Source organism: Spermophilus citellus (assembly GCF_964194105.1).
Source record: "Spermophilus citellus genome assembly, chromosome: 3".
Classification (NCBI taxonomy): Eukaryota; Metazoa; Chordata; class Mammalia; order Rodentia; family Sciuridae; genus Spermophilus; species Spermophilus citellus.
Genome location: NC_138184.1, coordinates 43,900,096 through 43,919,622, shown reverse-complemented (window position 1 = coordinate 43,919,622; position 19,527 = coordinate 43,900,096). Strand labels below are relative to the sequence as shown.

General features: G+C 33.6%; 1 protein-coding gene across 9 annotated transcripts in view; it reads right to left on the bottom strand.

Moving 5' to 3' along the window:
- TBC1D5 (TBC1 domain family member 5) overlaps window positions 1-19,527 on the bottom strand; it is a 515,818-nt gene that overhangs the window by 222,912 nt on the left and 273,379 nt on the right. For 8 of the 9 annotated variants that reach the window (XM_081287560.1, XM_081287556.1, XM_081287557.1 and 5 more), the window contains 4 exons: window positions 18,377-18,466; window positions 18,209-18,283; window positions 17,046-17,113; window positions 645-747 (listed from right to left, as the gene is read on the bottom strand). In XM_081287560.1, coding sequence (XP_081143686.1) covers window positions 645-747; window positions 17,046-17,113; window positions 18,209-18,283; window positions 18,377-18,466 — 336 coding nt within the window. Of the gene's footprint in view, window positions 1-644; window positions 748-11,599; window positions 11,627-17,045; window positions 17,114-18,208; window positions 18,284-18,376; window positions 18,467-19,527 lie in introns of those variants that run through there. The other variant, XM_081287561.1, reaches the window with a different exon arrangement.

Here is a 19,527-nt window from a genome sequence, read left to right as displayed (position 1 = left end):
TATTGCCTCTAAATGTATATTTGGAAAAATAAGCAAAAATATTCAAAAATACGTATCTTCACTGGAACACAATAAACTTTAACCGGAAACCTAGATATCTTGATATAATTAAATGATTCATTTTTCAATAAAAGTAAAAATGATCTTGTTTGCTTTAGTAAAGAGTCAAATAACAGGAACATAAAGAAATCAACTTGAACAAATTTTAAAAAACCATTCTGAAGCTCTATATCTGGTAAGTTTTAAAGACTAATAGTACATTTATTTATTTATTTTTTACATGCCACATCACATATTTATAAGTGCTGTACTTAGGAACAATATTTATACATTCAACTGGGAAAAGTTCTATTACTAGACTGGCTTCAAAGATGCTGTTTATAAACAAACTATCAAAAGTTGAGAGAAAAGATTGAACATCTTATAGAAGACAATTTGGTAGAATGTCTTATAATGAGAAAGAAGCATATGTGCTTCAATGAGCTTACTCTTCTTGCCATGCAGCTGACAAGCAGCTCTTAGATTGCTTTAGCATTATGATACAACTCTGTATACAATAAAGGTTGCATTATTGCTCTATCACTTGTCAAGCTGTATGGAAAATTTTGAGTCAATGGATGCCACCTGTAAGATATTTTCATTACCTGTTTATAAAGCAACTGCTCGTTTTCTCTAGCATAACAGAAAAGAACATCTGTAAGAATCTTTCTCACATTTTCTTGTTGGAAAAACTGCATTTCAGGAAACCTGAAAAAAGAAAACACAGGATTGAAACTGACTAGCACAATTTCAAGAATCACCCTGAAACTCTCATCTCAAAGAGGTGTTAAGGGCTGCTTCAGGTTTACAACTCTGTATTTGCCTTGCAACTTACACCATTGGTGGGATTAAAAAAGGAATAATAAAAGGAAAATGATTATATCCCAGGGGTTAATGACATCCTTCAACATCTAAACATTTCAAAACTCTTCACATATTAAAAGTCACTGCATGTGTGAATACAAATTTTGAAAAATAATTATAGCCTACATAGGTTTGTTTTAGCCCATTTGGTTTTTAAAATTAGAATGTGAGTTTGTGACAGTACCTTTTCAAGAAATACATTGTCATTGTTTTTTTGTAAATTTCAGAATTTCAATTACATATGACCACATTATCAGTTTCATCCGATTAAAATGTAGATTTCAATTGGAACAAAAGTTAGTATACACTAGTTAAATGCTCTCTGGATCAAAAACTCTATCAGGTGCTTTGAAGTAATAAAAAATAGAAAAAGGGTAGAGAATCTTCTTAAAAGGAGTTCAAATAGTTGTTTATAATGCAAGAATATACAGCTCCAAGAACCCAAATGCAAACACACAACAATGCAATACACAACTATCTGTTGAAGGCTGAAGGTATGTTATCTTGGAATAAACAGGGAATTCTGAACAGAATTTTTGGGAGAGGAATGGCATGAAAGATCAGTGGGAGCAGTAAGTAAATCAGAAGGAAAGTGATGAAGGTACAGAAGGCAGTGGGGATTTCAAGGGTGCAGGACAAAACTGTAACTAGTAATCAGGAGGAATGAAGTACTACCAGCAGGGAGAAAGAGCGTGGGGAAAAAGTATGGGACATGTCTTTCTGGAAAGAGCTTTCAATGCTGAATTTAAAACTAAAATTCAGTGACTACATTTTTGAAAAGGGAAATAAAAAAAGAAGAGTCTGTGGTTAACTAAGTAAAAATAAGTCAGAAAGAGAAGAGTTTCTAGGAAGGCTAAGTATGTTATAATGAAGGGAAATGAAAACTTTACAAACATAACAAAAGCCCGTATTCAAATATGCTCCGTAAGTTCTAGTTATGTAATCTTGAGCAAATAATTGCCTAACTACCTCATCTACTAAGTAGGGAGAACAACATTGATCTTGTAGATTGAGATGAGATCATGTGAAAACACCAAGAACAGCACCTGAGAAGCTGTAACCACTCAGGAACAAAGATCATTAACTAGTCTTTGAGTAATGGAACTTTGTGAGCTGAAAAGTGAATTGGGTGATACTAGAACTAGAAAATAAGAGACAATGTTAGAGAATGAACAGGAAGACTACATAGAACACAGAGAAGTGGCAATTACTGAAATAGAAAAATAATCCTCAATGGAGTCTTTTAAAGAGCAATAATACCCCTTTTCCTTCATATTATAATTGTTTCCTGCCTTCTTTAAGAACAGAATAATGCTTCTCAGATATGGAGTTTCTCTCTTTCTTCCTCATTAAATGACTGAAAGTTAGCCCTCTGGTTCATGACCAAAGATTTGGATTAACTGGCTTAATAATTTTGTGTGTTCCTTTCCTTCCATAGTATTTGCAAACTTTCTATGCACACTGGCCCAAATAAACACCATTTCACTATTGCAATCTGAATGGATCATGGAAGAAATTACCAAACTGCTACTCTGTAATAAACATCCACAAACTATATAATAAGAGTTCAACATCTAAAATATAAAAATGTATAAATTATATTGTATACCAAATCGTGGTTTCATTTAAATGCATACAAACCTCTTGCAAGATTAAAAACTTAAAATCTAGAAGAATTAAATTGCAGGTAGATAATTTAAATTGCCCACTTTTAGCAAATACCCAATCAACTGAAAATGCATATTAGGCAGACAGCACATCTCTGCCAAAGTACAACATCTACAATGCTCTACGATGCAAAAGTGCCAATTTATGAAATTTCAAGATCTCCTTTTTAAGAGAAGCTACAACTTGTTCTCTAAATTCTGATGAAGAATCCATAGCATCAAATAGGCATAAGGCACAAAGACTGACAAAAGTTCTGAAAGAGAAATCAAAGTCTATGCTGGTACAGAAGTTAGAACAAGAACTGAAATTCAGAGAAGGTTTAGCTGAAAGAGCTGGGAGATTATCCAAACTCAGAAACTAATTAGCAATGAAACTGCCACAGAGAAACCGATACCTGTGCCAATGCATCTGAGCAGTCAGCAGACAGCAGTACTTTCTAACTCCTTCCCTTACCAGTTAGAAATGTCAGAGAAATCAATTTATGTAAAATTCCATGACTTCAGAATGACACAGAAGAACATGGCTCAGAAGGTGGATGAACACGTTTAACAATAACATACTTCCTACATAAAAGTACTCAATGGTCGTATTTTCAAGGTGCAAAATAGAAGGCACTGCATTTATAGGCATCAGATAAGAAGAGAAAGTTAGTAACATTTCTAGGAATAGTAATTGGTTTTTGATGATATACTTCAAGTTTCAGAATAGCCTCCCCTCCCCATTTGACCTCTAGACTTTCCTTTTACCCCATACCAGTTTGTGCTGATTCAGGATAAGTAATTTTGACATTAGGCTAACCCAGCTATTTCATTTGAAAAGCAAATTTGTTTTTGAAACAAGAATAACAAAGAATATTAACCCAGTCTGGATTCGACAATTGCTAAGATTTTGAAAAACCATCAATGACTACAATTTCATACAAAAAAGAAAGAATAGTAACTTCAGAAAAAATGAGGTTAAAGCAAAAAAAAAGAGAATTGAAACTGTAAAGGCTCATGATTCTTTCAGCCCAAAATATTAGTAGGACAATAAAAGGGAAAAATTCACACTACATAGGAATTGAAGACAAATTTTGTGGTTATCAGACAATGAAAGTCCAAGAGAAGTCATTTTTGCATTTGCCTGGAAAATGAAAATGGAAGTGTGAAACAGGTGAGGGTAAAACTCTGAAATTACAGAAAAACCATGAGAAAGTAAGTTTTTCATCAAGAAATTTATACAAAAAAATCTAAGATATATATTTGGTGGAAAAAGTCATTATTTCAGCTTTAACTCTGTTGATCAATATTTAAAACTGCAGAGTTTCTCTTAGACATAATAGGGAATTTGATTGAATAAATCTGACATAGAAAAAATATAAAATCAACACACAAAAATCAGTAGTGCTTTTCTATGCTAACAATGAATTTTAAAAAAAAATCAAGAGAACAATCTGATTTATATTAGTTAACAAAAATACTTAGGAATAATAAGGAGATAAAAGATTTATAAATTGAAAACTATAAAAGCATTATGAAAGAAACTGAAGAAAGTAAAAATAAAAAATATCCTGTGTTCCTAGATCAGAGGACTTAACATTGTTAAAATGCCCACACCACCCAAAGCACTACACAGACTCAATGAAATCCATATCAAATTCCCAATGATATTTAGAAAGTAAAATCCTAAAATTCATATGGAAACATGAAATAACCCAAATAGCAAAGATCATCAAGGATTACAACCCAAAGAGCCAAAAAAATAAAGCTGGATGTATCATACTGACTTCAAACTGTATACAAAGCAATGATAATTAAAGCAGCATGGCACTGGCATAAAAACACACACATCAACCAATGGAACAGAGTAGAAAGCACAGAAATGAGCCAATTCATCTACAGTCAATTGATTTTTGACTAAAGTTCCAAGAATACACAATGTGAAAATGACAGTCTCCTCAATAATGTTGTTGCAAAAACTGGATATCCATATGCAGAAGAATGAACTGGGACCCTTAACTTATTTACACCAACCATATAGGAAAAAAAAATCAACTCAAAATGAATTAGACTTAAATATAAAACCAGAAACTGTGGAACTACTAGAAGGAAAATACAGGGGAAAAACTACATTGGTCTGGACACTGACTTTCTTACTTTGAACTAAGGAGCACAAGCAACAAAAGCAAAAATAGTCATAGGGGATTACATTAAAATAAAAACCTTCTGAGGTTGGGAGTATAACTTAGTAGTAGAGTACACACTTAGCATGCACAAGGCCCTGGGTCTAATCCCAGTAGTTGCTTACTAAATGAACAAATAAATAAAAATTTAAAAAATAAAAAATTTAATTTCTTAAAACCTCTGCTCAACAAATGAAATAAGAGAATTTTCTCCCACTGTGGAGTGGGAGAAAATATGTGAAAGCCATACATCTGAAAATGGATTAATATCCAAAATGTTTAAGGAATTCTAACATCTCTATGAAAGAAAATAATCCAGTTAAGAACAAGACATTTATCAAAAGATGATATAATGGTTAACAGATAAATGGAAAATGTTCCATATCGCTTAGGAGATAGGAATTACAATTAGGACCACAAATGTATTAAAATATAATTATTTAATCTATTAAAAATTCTGCAGTATGGAAAAAGTAATGATATATCATAAAAGTACTGTGTATAATCTTGGCTTTCTATCTTAAACCAAAAGTGTTAGACAGTAGTGTTTTCAATATAGGTTTTAAAAATCTTCCGATGTAAACAGAGAAAAGAGCAGAATTAATCCGAATCTACCTACTACCTAATCAGTTTATATATATATAAACTGATTATATATATGAAACTGATTATATATACATACATGAAAACAATATATGTGTGTATATATCGCCTCCCTAGTACTCCATTGTTTTAAAGATAATCCAGACAGCATCACCATATCTATAATATTATGTTTATTTCTAAAAGATAAACAGTTTTTAAACCACAGTATTATAACACTAACAAAAGTAATAGATTAACTCAAACATCCAATGTTCAAATTTCTGTGATTTCGCAAGACATTTTAACACTTTATTCAAGATCTGAGAAATATCTATCAATGCACTGCAATTTATTAATGTCACTTAAAATTCCTTTACTTGATAGATTTGTCCTTTTCTTTTTCTTGCAATGAATTTATTAAAGAAACCAGGTACTTTAACCTGTAGAAACTTCCCATGTTCTGACTTTTATTTATCATGTCTCCATTGGGGTATTTAATGTGTCACTCTTCCCCTGTATTTCCTATAAGTTGATGATTAAGTCTAGACAGTTAATCAGATTCAGGTTCAATTCAAAGAAATTCTTCATAGAGAGATAAGATGGTTGAAAATAGGTTCACCAATTCTTTGACTCTCCTTCCCTGTGAAGGTAGAGGAATCTAACCTCCCTTCTTAGTGACCAGTTTCTCACAAACTAAATACAGCTAAAGTGATGCTGTGACATAGGTTTTATCTGGCTGTCTCTCTGAACCAAGCCACCATGTTGTGAGGAAGCCAAGCCTTGTCACATATGGCTTGTGGGAAGGATAAGTGGAGTGCTTCAGCCACAGCTTCAGAGGTCTAAATTCAGAGTCAGCTTCAACAGCCAGTCATGGTCATGAGCAGCCTCCAGATGACTGGAGCTTCAGAGTTTAAGGCTGCTCCAGATGGGGGAGAGCAATGAGCATTCCTGCTGAACTTGGCCCAAGGTATATATTCAGCAACAAAGTCTGCTATTTTTTAAAGTTTTAGTTGGTAAATAATGTACCGATAGATAACCAGAGCAGTTAGTGCTATATGCTTCCATCAGGAGGTATCTAACAGTAGCTTTCTATGTGATGCTAGCAACCACTGATGAATATTGCCTAGACTTATTAATTCATTAGAGGTCATCAAATGGTAAGACTATAACTTCCTTTAATATCTAAAATACTTTAAAAAAGAAACATTCTTTTCATTAAGTTTTAGCTATTCTGAAATACAATTCACCATAGTTTAAAAATTCTTGTTCATTTTCATTACATTTGGCTCACAGATGCTTGTGGTCATCTGATTACACTAAGATATATTAATGATAGGAATGGCCGCTAGTTCTCTCACAAAAGTAGTTTATGACAAATAGATTAATCTACTTGTCTTTTGGATATCTTCTCATGTGACTGCAGTATGGTAGAAAGAATGAGGAAGAGTGGGACAGAGAGCAACTAAACACCAACTTTAGAGCCCCCAACTCAGGAACTCAGATGCCTGTTGGAAGTTAATTGAAAAAACATCCAGCTAATGGTCTTATAATACAGAAAATAAAGGGAAGCCAGGGAAATATTTGGGCTATCTGTAATGGAGAGTTTCACAGAAAACAAAGAGCAAGAAAGAATATTTCTAAGCAAGAAAAGGGTTAAGAAAAGAGGGAAATGATAAAGGGCTTTGTCACTGCATTATGGTACATAATTAGGTAATTAGAAGTATTAAAACAGACAAAGCATTGGGCCCAGATGAATTACTGAAGATGCTAGTATTCAATAAGATGCCCCAAGGGAAAAAAATGAAGCCCTTGGTGAGGGTTTATAATCATGCAGTGGGACAAAGAAGCACAGAGAGACTTGAAGTAACAATAACTGATGCCATGTCTGCATTTCAAAACCAGAAAATCAAAACAAGCACTCATCCAAAATTTAAAATGAGCTGATGAAAACTCCCTAGTATACTATCAAACACCAAAGTAACTATAATACCTTACTATAGTTTGTTTTATTAAAAAAAACTGAAAAATTAAGCCAAACCATAAGAACAATAATTTGATATAGAATGAAAGCAGACACATCAAATTATTTTTCTTCCTGTGTGGAAAATTTCATCAGTTTCTTTATTCAACCAGGCATGGTTTGTGCATTTTCCAGGTTCAGATGTAAGATTTAGTTTCCCAGCTTCCTTTTCAGTTAGTTGTGGCCATATGACTGAGTGCTAATCAAATGGAATAGTATGTGTGAAAACAAATCTCTTCTGCCTTACTCCTAGCAGGTTCCTGTACACTTCTCCCCTTCCAGCTGGTCAGAATGGAGAAGATCACTGGGAAGACCAGAAAAGCTATAGGCAGAATGTGGTTTTAAAATACACTTGCAAATTTTTTGATAAACCTCCCTTCTGTGCTAACATATAGCATGAAAAGCACACAATTTCTACCTGATTCCCTTTCTCTCTTGAATCCCTTGTTCTGGAGAAAGCCTCCCCTGGAGAAGGACACTTTGGCAGTCCCATGGAGAGATAGATACACACGAACAGGAATCAGTCTGAATCCTCTAGTCTTAATCAAGACATCAATGGTCTGCAGCAGTAGGAGAAACCTCTCATAAGAGACTCCTAAGCCAGAACTTCCTAGCTAAGCTACTTGCAAACTACTGATTTGCAGCAACTATGAAATAAATGATTATTGTTCTAAGCCACTGTTCTGGTTGATTTTCATGTAGTAAAAGATAATTAATAGAGGTCTAGAAATCTGAAATCCAGGTAATATTCAAAACAACTAGAAAACATAGCAGAGATGTATATGGGACTTGGATAGAAGCCAGAAGCACCTTCAAGAGATTGTCACTGAAGGGCAAAAGGGTACAAAACAGACAGTTAGGTAAGGTCCTGGAGTGGGCCGCCAATGAGGGTTTCAATGAAAATTAGGAAAACAGGAGAAATGGAAGAAAAAGGTCCCTTATTATGTAGTAGAGAAAAGTCTGACACTATGGTAGTCTCTGGTTTTATGAAAAACAGAAAATATACCTAATAAGTTGGGTGATCTAGCTAAGGAGATATTCACGTAGAGTGTTGAAGGTACCACCAGGTTTATTTTTGTTACTTAGAGTAAAATGAAAGAAAAGCCCAAGGAAGAACTAATAAGCATAAATTAGCTGAAATATGCTATATCTGAAAATAAAAGTTTTTCTCATTCTCAGTCTTTCCAGTCATCAAATGGTTGCTAATATTAAAACAATGCTTTTGGGCAATCTCAAATCTAGGATACAGACAGAAAGACAACATGAAAGATGAAACCTTTAATCTTGTTACACTGTAAAACCCTTCATTAGTATCTCCAGAAGCTCTGAGATAATGCCTCAGGGCCGTTCAGTCAAACAAAGGCTTTGAGAAAGATTTAAAAAGTGTGCCTCAGAGAACCTCTAACAGGAAGAGGTCAGGCCTACACTGCACATAGAGCCTCTCATATCAAAGAATTCACTGGTTCCAAATGTTAATACTCCCCAAACTGAAAAAACACTGCAGTAGAATATATGAACCCAGAGGGCAGAAACCTATATACTCAGTCTCCACTTCTTAATAAGATATGAGATACACATCCATTTATGTCCCATTTGGACACTGAAGGCGTTAATAAATGTTTCTTGATGTGAGGAAGTTTCAAATGCAAACAAAATCTGCATAAATTAGTGTGGTGGAAAGACCATTTCCATTTGAACCATCAACGAGCTACATTTGCTTATTTTAGTCATATTCTTCTTGCATTCAACTTCACCTTCAAAAATAAAATTTAACTAGGTGACTACCAATGATACAAATGCTATTATGGGAAAATATAAAGATACATAAGAATTTACAACTCAAATTCTAAGAGAACAAATAGAAGTTTTACAGACAATTTTAATAAAACATGCACAATATGTGAAAAAGAGAAGAGACGTCAACTAGAATCTTTGAGTTCTACATAGGACAAGGTAATTTCTCAAGTAGTAGATTTTAAATGAACAAGTATCTACAAACCTACAAATTAAAGGGAAAATGAAGTATGGTCTGGAGGAGTGGAGGTGGAAAGATGAAGCAGAAGGTAAGCCTGAGCAAAAACAATTTGTTTCTGCAATTAAGGAAGAAAAGAGCACATAGTTCTCACAGGTCTTAAAGTGGAGGTGAATACTGATTTTTACAAGTCAAGGAAACAAAGTAGGAATCTGTGGTGATGACAAAAGTAGGATCCAGCCCAATCTCTGAGAGAGTCTAAGAAAGAAGATGAGAGTTTGAAATCACCATACAGTTGAGAAAATTTAAGTACAAGTACTAGGAAGATAGGATGGATGTTTGGGAAAGGCAAGATAAGACTGGAGTTCAGGAGGCAGGAGTAACTGCAGTAGAGGTTTACATCTAAAGCTCTTTTGGTTCAATAATACCCTAACTCATAATAAAACCTTCAACTCTATTGCCTTCTCTCCTCAAAAAATGTTTCCACTCATACTGTAAATATGAAAAATTAGGAAAAACATTTGGCATATATGTGAGTGTGTGTATGTTTGTCTCTGTGTGTGTGTTTATGTCTGATTATGTACCCATACACACCTCTAACACAAGTGCAAAACTTGTTATAACTGGAAATACAGACATTATTTTGCAGTTATCAGCCATTAAAACAGAAAATTTTAAGAGAAATTCAAAGCATTTCCACTGAACTACCAAAGTAGTTTCAATTACAAATCTGTTTGAAATTCTGCAAACTGTGTTACACTAACAAACAGGCTATGGCTATTAAAAATATTTCGCTCACCAGACTTTACTTTTTAACCTACTTATAATCATATGAACTTAACCATAAGTACTGCTTTTAAATAACCTGGCTTGGGCTGGGGATAAAGATCAGTTCGTAGAGTGCTTGCCTTGCATGCACAAGTTCCTGGGTTCAATCCCCAGCACCATAAAATAACAACCACCACCACCTGGCTTATTTAAACTGAAGAGGATCTCAAAAACAAAAATTTTGAAGGTCACCAGCTATGGTTACATGTGCTATGCTCCATGTACTACTGCTCCTACATGCCAAAGACTAAGAGCATCAGGATACTAATCTAAACACTGTATTTGTTCTTTAGCAAATAAACCGATATTTTCATTCAAATACTAAATATACATATGTGTGTATATGGTTTTTAAAAACTCATAAATTAGAATGAATGTATGCTAAGAATTTGCATGCATATATGAAACAAATAGGAAATAAATACTTTAACACAAGAGCAGTATGGGAAAACACATATTTCCAGATGTGTGTGTGTGTGTACACACATACAACAGTCATAATTCTTCTGCTTTTATCTTAAATATGAAATGAGGAAGGACTGTAGGCCATTGGACAGAACTGCTTCTCGTATTTCTGAAAATCTGTTTTCCCCCTCTTTAATATTTAAGAAACACACACATAGGTTGCCGACAACTCTTAGAGAGCGGCTTGTGTTGTAGTTTTCACTTTCTCGGCTGTGAACAAGTGCATATGTGAGGGCTGGTCGTGCATGCACAAGCATGTACATTGCCTGCATTAAATGAAATCACAACACAACACCAAGTACATCCACTCATTCATGTGTGCCTGCAGTCCACCTCAAGGAGACTGAAAATATAAATACAAGCTGCTATTTTGGTGTGATCACACGAATATGGCAGCTTGTATTTTTTTTTTCTCCTTAACATTTTAACACTGGGCAGATTGTCTGCATTAACACACACCAAAATCAATTCTGCTCTAAAATTGCTTGTAAAAATCCTCTTCCCTGAGGAATTAGCTTTTTATTTAAATAAAATATGGGTTTGGAAGAAACTGTGCAAAAGATACCAACATTTAGGACATCTTAACTCTGTAAAGTGAGAGAGTCAATGGACCAATGTACTAGCAGTATTTTTGCCAAAATGGGAATTGAAGAGGAGGGAGAGATGGTATTTATATTAATATTTAAAAAAAAATGACTGTAAAAACACTTCTGTATACTGGTTTGTTTGTTTTCCAGAAATGGCCTAGTTATTAGCTGCAGACTACAATGTAAGGTAAGAACTACATTTTATGTGATACGTAACCGATGTGATTCTGCAATCTGTATTTGGGGTAAAAATGGGAGTTCATAACCCACTTGATTCTAAGGTATGAAATATGATTTGTCAAGAGCTTTGTAATGTTGTGAACATCCAATAAAAAAAAATGCAAAAAAAAAAAAAAACAAAAAACTACATTTTAGGTGCTGGGGTTGTAGCTCAATGGTAGACTGCTTACCTGGCACATGTAAGGCACTGGATTCACAATCCTCAGCACCACATAAAAATAAATAAATGTATTGTGTCCATCTACAAGTTAAAAAAAAATTTAACTACATTTTACCAAAATCTTAGATAAGACACATATACTATAAGAATAGATTTTTCTCAAGGGGAAAGAAAGGAAATAAAAATAAACATTTAGTATATGCCACATCTAAATGTTCAGCATCAATAAAAAATAAAATTTAGATACTCACATCATATATTATACAATAATATAAAAATGAGTATGTTGCTGTTCAGCAGAACATTCTGTAATGATAGAAATATTCTATATATGTATTGTCAAGTACAGCAGCTTTTAGCACTTGAATGTCACTACTGTGTATGAATACTGAATATTTTATTTTATTTAATCTTAAGCTTAAATAGACAATATACCTAGGGCCTAACAAACTGGATAGCACAAATCTGTTGCTTTAAAAATAATTTTAGCAATTACTAATAAATACACAAAATAGCAAATGATAAGTGAGCACAAAGTTTGTTTAAATCATGTTTGAAGCTTAACCAACATATAAACTATGAACAAAAAGAAGCATTAAAATGAGTTTCCATTTTTGTAAGAGAAAAAAAAAACAATCTACAACATGAAGAGTCAAGGAAAACATGATCTACTGGAAATATTTACAATATCTAGAAATACAAAAGACTAAAAATTGAAGAAAATGACTAGCACATCCATTTGACAATTAGATAAATTTTTAAGTATAGTCAAAGTTAAGTTACAAGGATAAAGAAAAGTTAAAGAATGCTAATCATTTACTTGAGAGAGAGAAAGGACACATTTAAAGATGAGACTATTTGGCAATAGTTATAAATATGTTAATTGGCAAATGATGGTATAGATGCTGTATTATATTTTTAGAATAGACCTTGATAGACCAAATAACACTTCTTTAGCATCTACTATGAAAATGATATTTTACCCTAATACTGAAACTCAGTATTAATGCTACAGCTTTTGAAATATGGCAAGATTTGTCCAGAATGGACAATGTAGTTTCTAATTTAGAAGTGCTATACACTTGAAGTTCCTAGAGTTACCTTTTGATTATCAGTTTGTTTGTTTTTTCAGTAACAAAAATGGGAATAGTAACAACTTCATTAGTGAAGAAGCAATTAACTGAAATAAATGAAAAGTCCTTTGAGGTAAAACAGGGTTAGTGACATAAAAGAATATTAAAATTAGTTGAAGAGGAAGGTAATATTTAATACAGTGACATATCCAGATCAAATAAATTCAATAATGATGGAAAAAACACAGCTCAGAAGATCAAATTTTGGGGCTGGGGAATGTGGCTCAAGCGGTAGCGCGCTCGCCTGGCATGCGTGCGGCCCGGGTTCGATCCTCAGCACCACATACCAACAAAGATGTTGTGTCCGCCGAGAACTAAAAAATAAATATTAAAAATTCTCTCTCTCTCTCTCTCCTGTCTCACTCTCTCTTTAAAAAAAAAAAAAAAAAAAGAAGATCAAATTTTCTTGTTTAAACTAGAAGGTTGACCACATAAGTATTTTTAAAGGGTTCTTATGTCTCTAAAGACTGAAAAGATGTTAGTGTAACTAGAATTGAACAACAACAATTGTCATTGATAAGTTTCACAACTACAGATCATTTATTAAGCATCAACTTGACTACATACATTAAGACAAAAATAAGAGTAGGGCCAAAATCTTCAGGGATTTGTCATTAGGTAGAAAAGTAAGATCTGGGCTAACCCCGGAGCTCTTCTACATAGTACTGCTACTAGGACACCAGCTGTCCTGCACTATCCCTGTGCCCCCTCTTCCTCTATTATACTTTAAACTTCTTATGGGTATATAAATATTTATCTTGGCATTTCCAGTCCCTGGTGCCCTGAACGATTAAGATAAATATACTGAATGCACTGGCAAGTGGACCTAAGTAAATGTTAGCCCCAACAATTAAATAATGTCATTAAAAAGTTTAAAGAAAATTATATAGAACATAGAATAGGCACAAATTCTATCAAACTGAAAAGTAGAAACTCAGAGACATGGTGGTAATCAACTTAGGCCTTAAAGGGCAAGCTCTCAGAAATCCAACAGGGAGAAGTAGAGGGAAACAGCACTCAAGCAGAGGAGAGCATGGAAAATCAAAGCACAAAACTTGTTCACAAAGTACAGGGATGAGAGGTGGGAGGGACAGGGAGAGAGAAGGGAAATTGCTTGGAAATGGAAGGAGACCCTTACGGTTATACAAAATTACATACAAGAGGAAGTGAGGGGAAATGGAAAAATAACACAAGGGGGAGAAATGAATTACAGTAGAGGGGGTAGAGAGAGAAGAGGGGAGGGGAGGGGAGCGGAGGGGAGGGGGGATAGTAGAGGATAGGAAAGGCAGCAGAATACAACAGACATGAGTATGTCAATATGTAAATCAGTGGAAGTGTAACTGATGTGACTCTGCAATCTGTATAGGGGGTAAAAATGGAAGTTCATAACCCACTTGAATCAAAGTGTGAAATATGATATATCAAGAACTATGTAATGTTTTGAACAACCAATAAAAAAAAGACAAAAAAATTAATAAGCAGAGAAGAAAGAGGGGGGGGAAGTGGGGGCGCTCTGTTATTCTAACCATCTTTGTGGTGAGGTAGGCTTTATTAGCTTTTTAGAGCCAGGGGAAAAGGTCAGGTCCAAGGTCATCCAAGGGGAAGAACCAGGGTCAGGACCCAGGCCAGTGGGTTCTCCCCTTCAGCATCATGCCTGCCAATCAGGGGTAACAAACAGGTTTGGAAAAGAAAGAGAAAGAAAAAGGCAAATGGAGGTAAACAGCAAAATCATAGTGGTAATTGATTTCATAAAAAAATAAATAAATAAAATGGTTGTTAAAAAAAAAAAAAAAAAAAAGCAATGCCAGAAGAAGTAGTCTAAAAGGTCACTGGGTGTGTGTCAGGGAAACTGTGTAAATCCATTTTCTCTGCAGTCCACAGGGAGTCATAGACACCTTTGGATTAGGCAAGTAGCACAATTATTCATTTGCTTTGAGAAGAGTCTAAAGCACATGGACTAGACTGGAAGTGGAAAGATGTTAGTGAATAAGTAATGCTGTATACTGAGCTGTGTACTTTTTCCTTGTTGCTTTACAGACTGGATGGGGGCAGAGGGAATGGACTTTAGACCACAGAATGCCTTGTAAAGGTACAAAGTAGTAAAATTATTCAAGTTATTTAGGTTTTGTGATTAAGCAATTCATTAGGCTTTAAATGACACTAACTAATTACCTTATAGGCACCATATTAAGAGAGGGTATGGAAATCTCTAAATGTAGAAAGAGACATGGCAAAGCCTTCAAGTGGAGGGGAGACGGAATTTCGCTCATTTATACTATGAACTATAGGTTCTCCTAGTTGCCTTTCTTGAATTTTGAGCTTACAATGTTAATTAAGATACAGTAGAAGAGATAATTTTTTTAAAAAAAATTGGTACTATATGTATGTGTATGTGTATGTGTGTGTGTACTTTAACAAGAAAAATACCCAGAAAATGAAGCAAATAGTTAAAAGAATATGGCTTTCAAGACCTAATACTCTTTTACACAGCAAAGCAGAAATGTTTAAAGTAGCCAACCAAAATGATGAAAAAGCTCCTATTTGGTTTGACTATCCCGTTTTTATTTTCTCCCTCTCTTGTCTTAACTAATCTGGTCCCTGTGGCCTCTGAGTGGGTGGCTGCATAACAGCCACACTCCCACCATTTCCATTCCATAACTGTGGAGATATGAATTATAATCCTTCTCAGTAGACACATGGATTTGAAGCTATCAATTTTTTTACTATAACTGCTTGGCACTTTTTAAGGGATACCTCTACTGCTTGGTTAGCAATATTTACTGCACATTTTGAGGCCTGTTTTGTTGCCACTGATCATACAAATTCTTGATTCATTAAGAAATTCCTTTGTTTTATTCAAATATTAATATAATGCCTCGTGTGTCAATACAAGGGTGCTCTAATTCCTAGAGAAATCAAGCACTGCTACCTAACACCTTTGACAGTAATTTCACTATACAAATGGGTGATTCCCAAGTTAACTTTACAACACGAGCTCATCAAAATGACCCCATATTTCTCATCCTGCACCCCATAGTTAGATATGGTTTTGATGAATTCTGAATCCATGATTCCTCCATTTTAAAATGAAATTATTTTAATTTTAAAATAGAAACTTTTGTCCATTCAATATGTAGTATAACTTAAAGGCAGTCCATGTCATCTGGTTATTCAGTGTTTGGGAACAGGAAAAAGATGAATCTTAGAAAGCCAGAGAGAATTTGACATTATAATAGATTTAGTGGGAGTTGAACTAGCAGTGGAGTACACAGGCAAAACTGCAGAAGGACTTAAGCCATTAAAGATACTTATAGCTCTTCACATACCTGGCTGATCCCAAATACCAATGATTTTATTTGGGAACATTTATATAAATTACTGCTGTTACTACATGTACCAGTTGAGCATTCTTAATTCAAAAATCCAAAATCCAAATTGTTTCAAGATCCAAATTTTTTGGATAACAATATGATGCTCAGAAATTTCAGATTTTGGAGAATGCTGGATTTTCAATTTTCAGATCAGTGGCGATCAATTAGTAAATGCTATGCAAATATTTACTTCAAACCTGAAAAAAAAATCAGAAATCTGAAACTCTGTTGGTCTCAAGCATTTCAGATAAGAAATATTCAACCTGTACTCATGAATCTACAGAAGTCTTATGATTACAAGACTATTCCCATTTTACAGAAAAGGAAACTGAGGGGAAATATGTTGAAAATAATCTGCCTACAATTGTATAGCAAAGATAGCTAGAACTCACCCTAGGGTCCAAGTCACAAATTCCATGTACTTTCCACCACATGACTAAGAAAGACAAGGTCTAATATATAATAGTTGTGAACATTTATAATGTAGTAAACAAGAAACTGCTCTTTCACATTGTAAATACTAAGTAGATTAAGAGGCTTGCGAACCTCAATAGCTTCAAGAGAAAGAGAAGTAAAATAGATAAGAATAGTGGTCATTTAAAAAGCAATTTGGTAAGAAAGGGATTTGAATGTATAATGCAAAAGGCAAATAATACCAACATAAATTACTACATAATATAACCATATTAAAATAATTTAACCAGTTGTATCAATTACCAACAATTCATTTGAAGTCATGTAAATCTGAAAAAAAATTATAATTTTAAGATCAATGTTAGAAACATTTTTTAAAAAGTAACATAGGGAATAATCCCTATTAAAATTTGATCAAAGGCTTTGCTTTTCATTCAAGTAAAATACTGCATTCAATTTTGGCTCCTCTATGGATTTACATTTTGCTAAAACTGGTAATACCAATTTGAATTATTGAAAGTAATATAGTTTTACGTACGTTCTTCTGACATCTTGTTCAATCATTGATCGTAGTTCTTTGTCTTGGAAAAATTTATTCCAAAGACTCTGAAATAAGGAGAACAACCTAATTAAAATAATCCCATACTTTTGCTTGACTTCTATGACTTCAATTTAATAATTTAAGTGATTAAATTTTTTCTTCTCCAAATTCTTATTTCAGGTTTCTCAGATAGAAAACCTGGGATTGGGGTAATTTTTATTAAAATCTAGTTCAATCTCAAAAACACACCCTTATCCTAACATCAATTTTTCCAGTCTAATATTATTTTACATGTTTTAAAAATTCTTTATTTCTATAAATTGAATGATCATTTTCACTGCTGTACACTATCCTACTACTCTCCCTATAAATAATAATAAAGTACTTGGATTAGAGCAATATCCATAGGCCAACTGGTCCCAACTTGTACCTGACCTGAATTTCCAATGCATTGAGAGAGATATGCAATGTTTTCTACAAAGCCAGGTTTTATAATCTAATAGGCTTTTATCAAGGTTTAAAATGTGAACTTAAGAGAAATACGGAATATTTTATGGTGTAATACCAAAGACTAACTACATATATCAGGAAAAACAAATGCTAACATTATGTAGTGAATGGGAATTTTTTTTTTCTATTCTTACCTAACTAGACAGAAATGAGAGCAGCAATAATTGAAGAAGTTATAAAATGTCTTTAAAATAATGATCATTCTTGGTCTTCACTGGAATACTAGAGGTCAGTCTGATTCCTTTTCCTGGTCTTTTGAAAACTTCTTCAGAGATTTACTACAAAGAGATACTTCCTCCTTCCTGGAAGTTAGTCCTGCTAAGTGGACACTTCTCTGTATAGGAAGGCAGACTTTCCTAGCCTCTCTCCACTCCCATCTTGATAGAATAGTCCAGTTCTTAAGCATATGCTCTTCTATTTTATCCTTCATATAGACTGCTGGGACTTCTCTATAGTGCCATTCCACTGAAGTAAATCATGAACTTCCTCTAATATTTTATGTATATACCATAGATTTATTTCCACAAGATTTTAGGTAGTACAGTATGTGGAGTAAAGAAAATGCTTGTCATGAAATACACTGTTATCATGGTGACTTTTAAACTCTTATGGGTGAAAATAGTTGAGATATAAATAAAGGAGAACTTTACCCCTTCATCCTGTGAAAGGGGATTGTTGATCATCAAATCTTGTTGGCCAACAACGTTCCTTGGGTTTGTGATATGCTGGTAAAGAATGAAAACACACAGAAAGATCAGAGGCTACTGGACTTTATAAATAAAAGACAATTACATTAATTACATTTACTATTTACTTACTACTTCTTTAATGTTGCTGTACCATGCTCTTAACTCTTTAATTCTACTTATCCATTGACTTTTATCTTGAGGAATAACACAAAGAAACAGCTGTCAAGGGAAAAAAATTGTAAGAATCATAAATACAATGTGAAACCAGGCCAAAAGAATAACCTGCAAATCAAAATCGATATCCCATTCATGCTATTTTATATTCATATCATTACTTTAATTTCCAGTAATTTATATTTGTGGATATTTAAGAAACATATAGTTAGAAATTTAAAAATTGAGAAATCAAAAGCAAAAGTAAGATCTCAGAAGCTGCACCATAAAATAGAATCAAGCCTCCCTCCAGATTCATATTAAAAATGAAAAAAAAAAATCATCAACAATTCCCATTCTATATTCTAATCTTATAGGAAGTAGCAGGGAGATATTACAAGGTACAAGTTCTGATTAGTAATTTTTAGATTTAAGGTTTTATTTTAAAGCAAAGCAGATAAAGGACAGAGAAGAACAGTAAGAATAGTCTGAGAAAGGAGAATATTGTCTAAGAAGCAAACTCATTCAAAGCAAAAATGTAATTTACAATTGGCAATCGGCTTATGAAAATAAGCATTTTTAAAAAGACAAATTTGATTTAATTTAGTTTAATGCAACATTAAAATAAATCTGGACTTAGGTTTATTTTTAGCAGATGAAGGATACTAAAAGTTAAACAACAGGGAATGGGGGTGGGGCACAGATATCTGTATACAAATATTCTAGCAGCAGGTCTCCTGCCTTTACTGCCTTCATCTAACAGAAGAAAAATGTATTTTAATTATTAAATCTAAATTATTAAATCTAAAACTGTCTAATATATCATGTGTTTCTTACTATCTTTGCTTGCACAGACTCATTATGCTCAATATAGGCAGATAACCCTAAAAACTTTTGATAAAAATCACTTTTAAGTCACATCTAAACCTAAATTAATTCATTTTGGAGAACAAAAAGAAACACCTTTTCAAAGCAATTAAAAAGATAACTGTGAGTTATGATTACTACTTTTGGTAACCAATGACCCTTCCACTGAAGGAGAATGACCCAATTACCTTCCAATTCTCCTTGCCGCCCTTCAGTTTGTGTTTCTAGCAAAAGAAACAGAAAAAATCTTTTCCATCTGC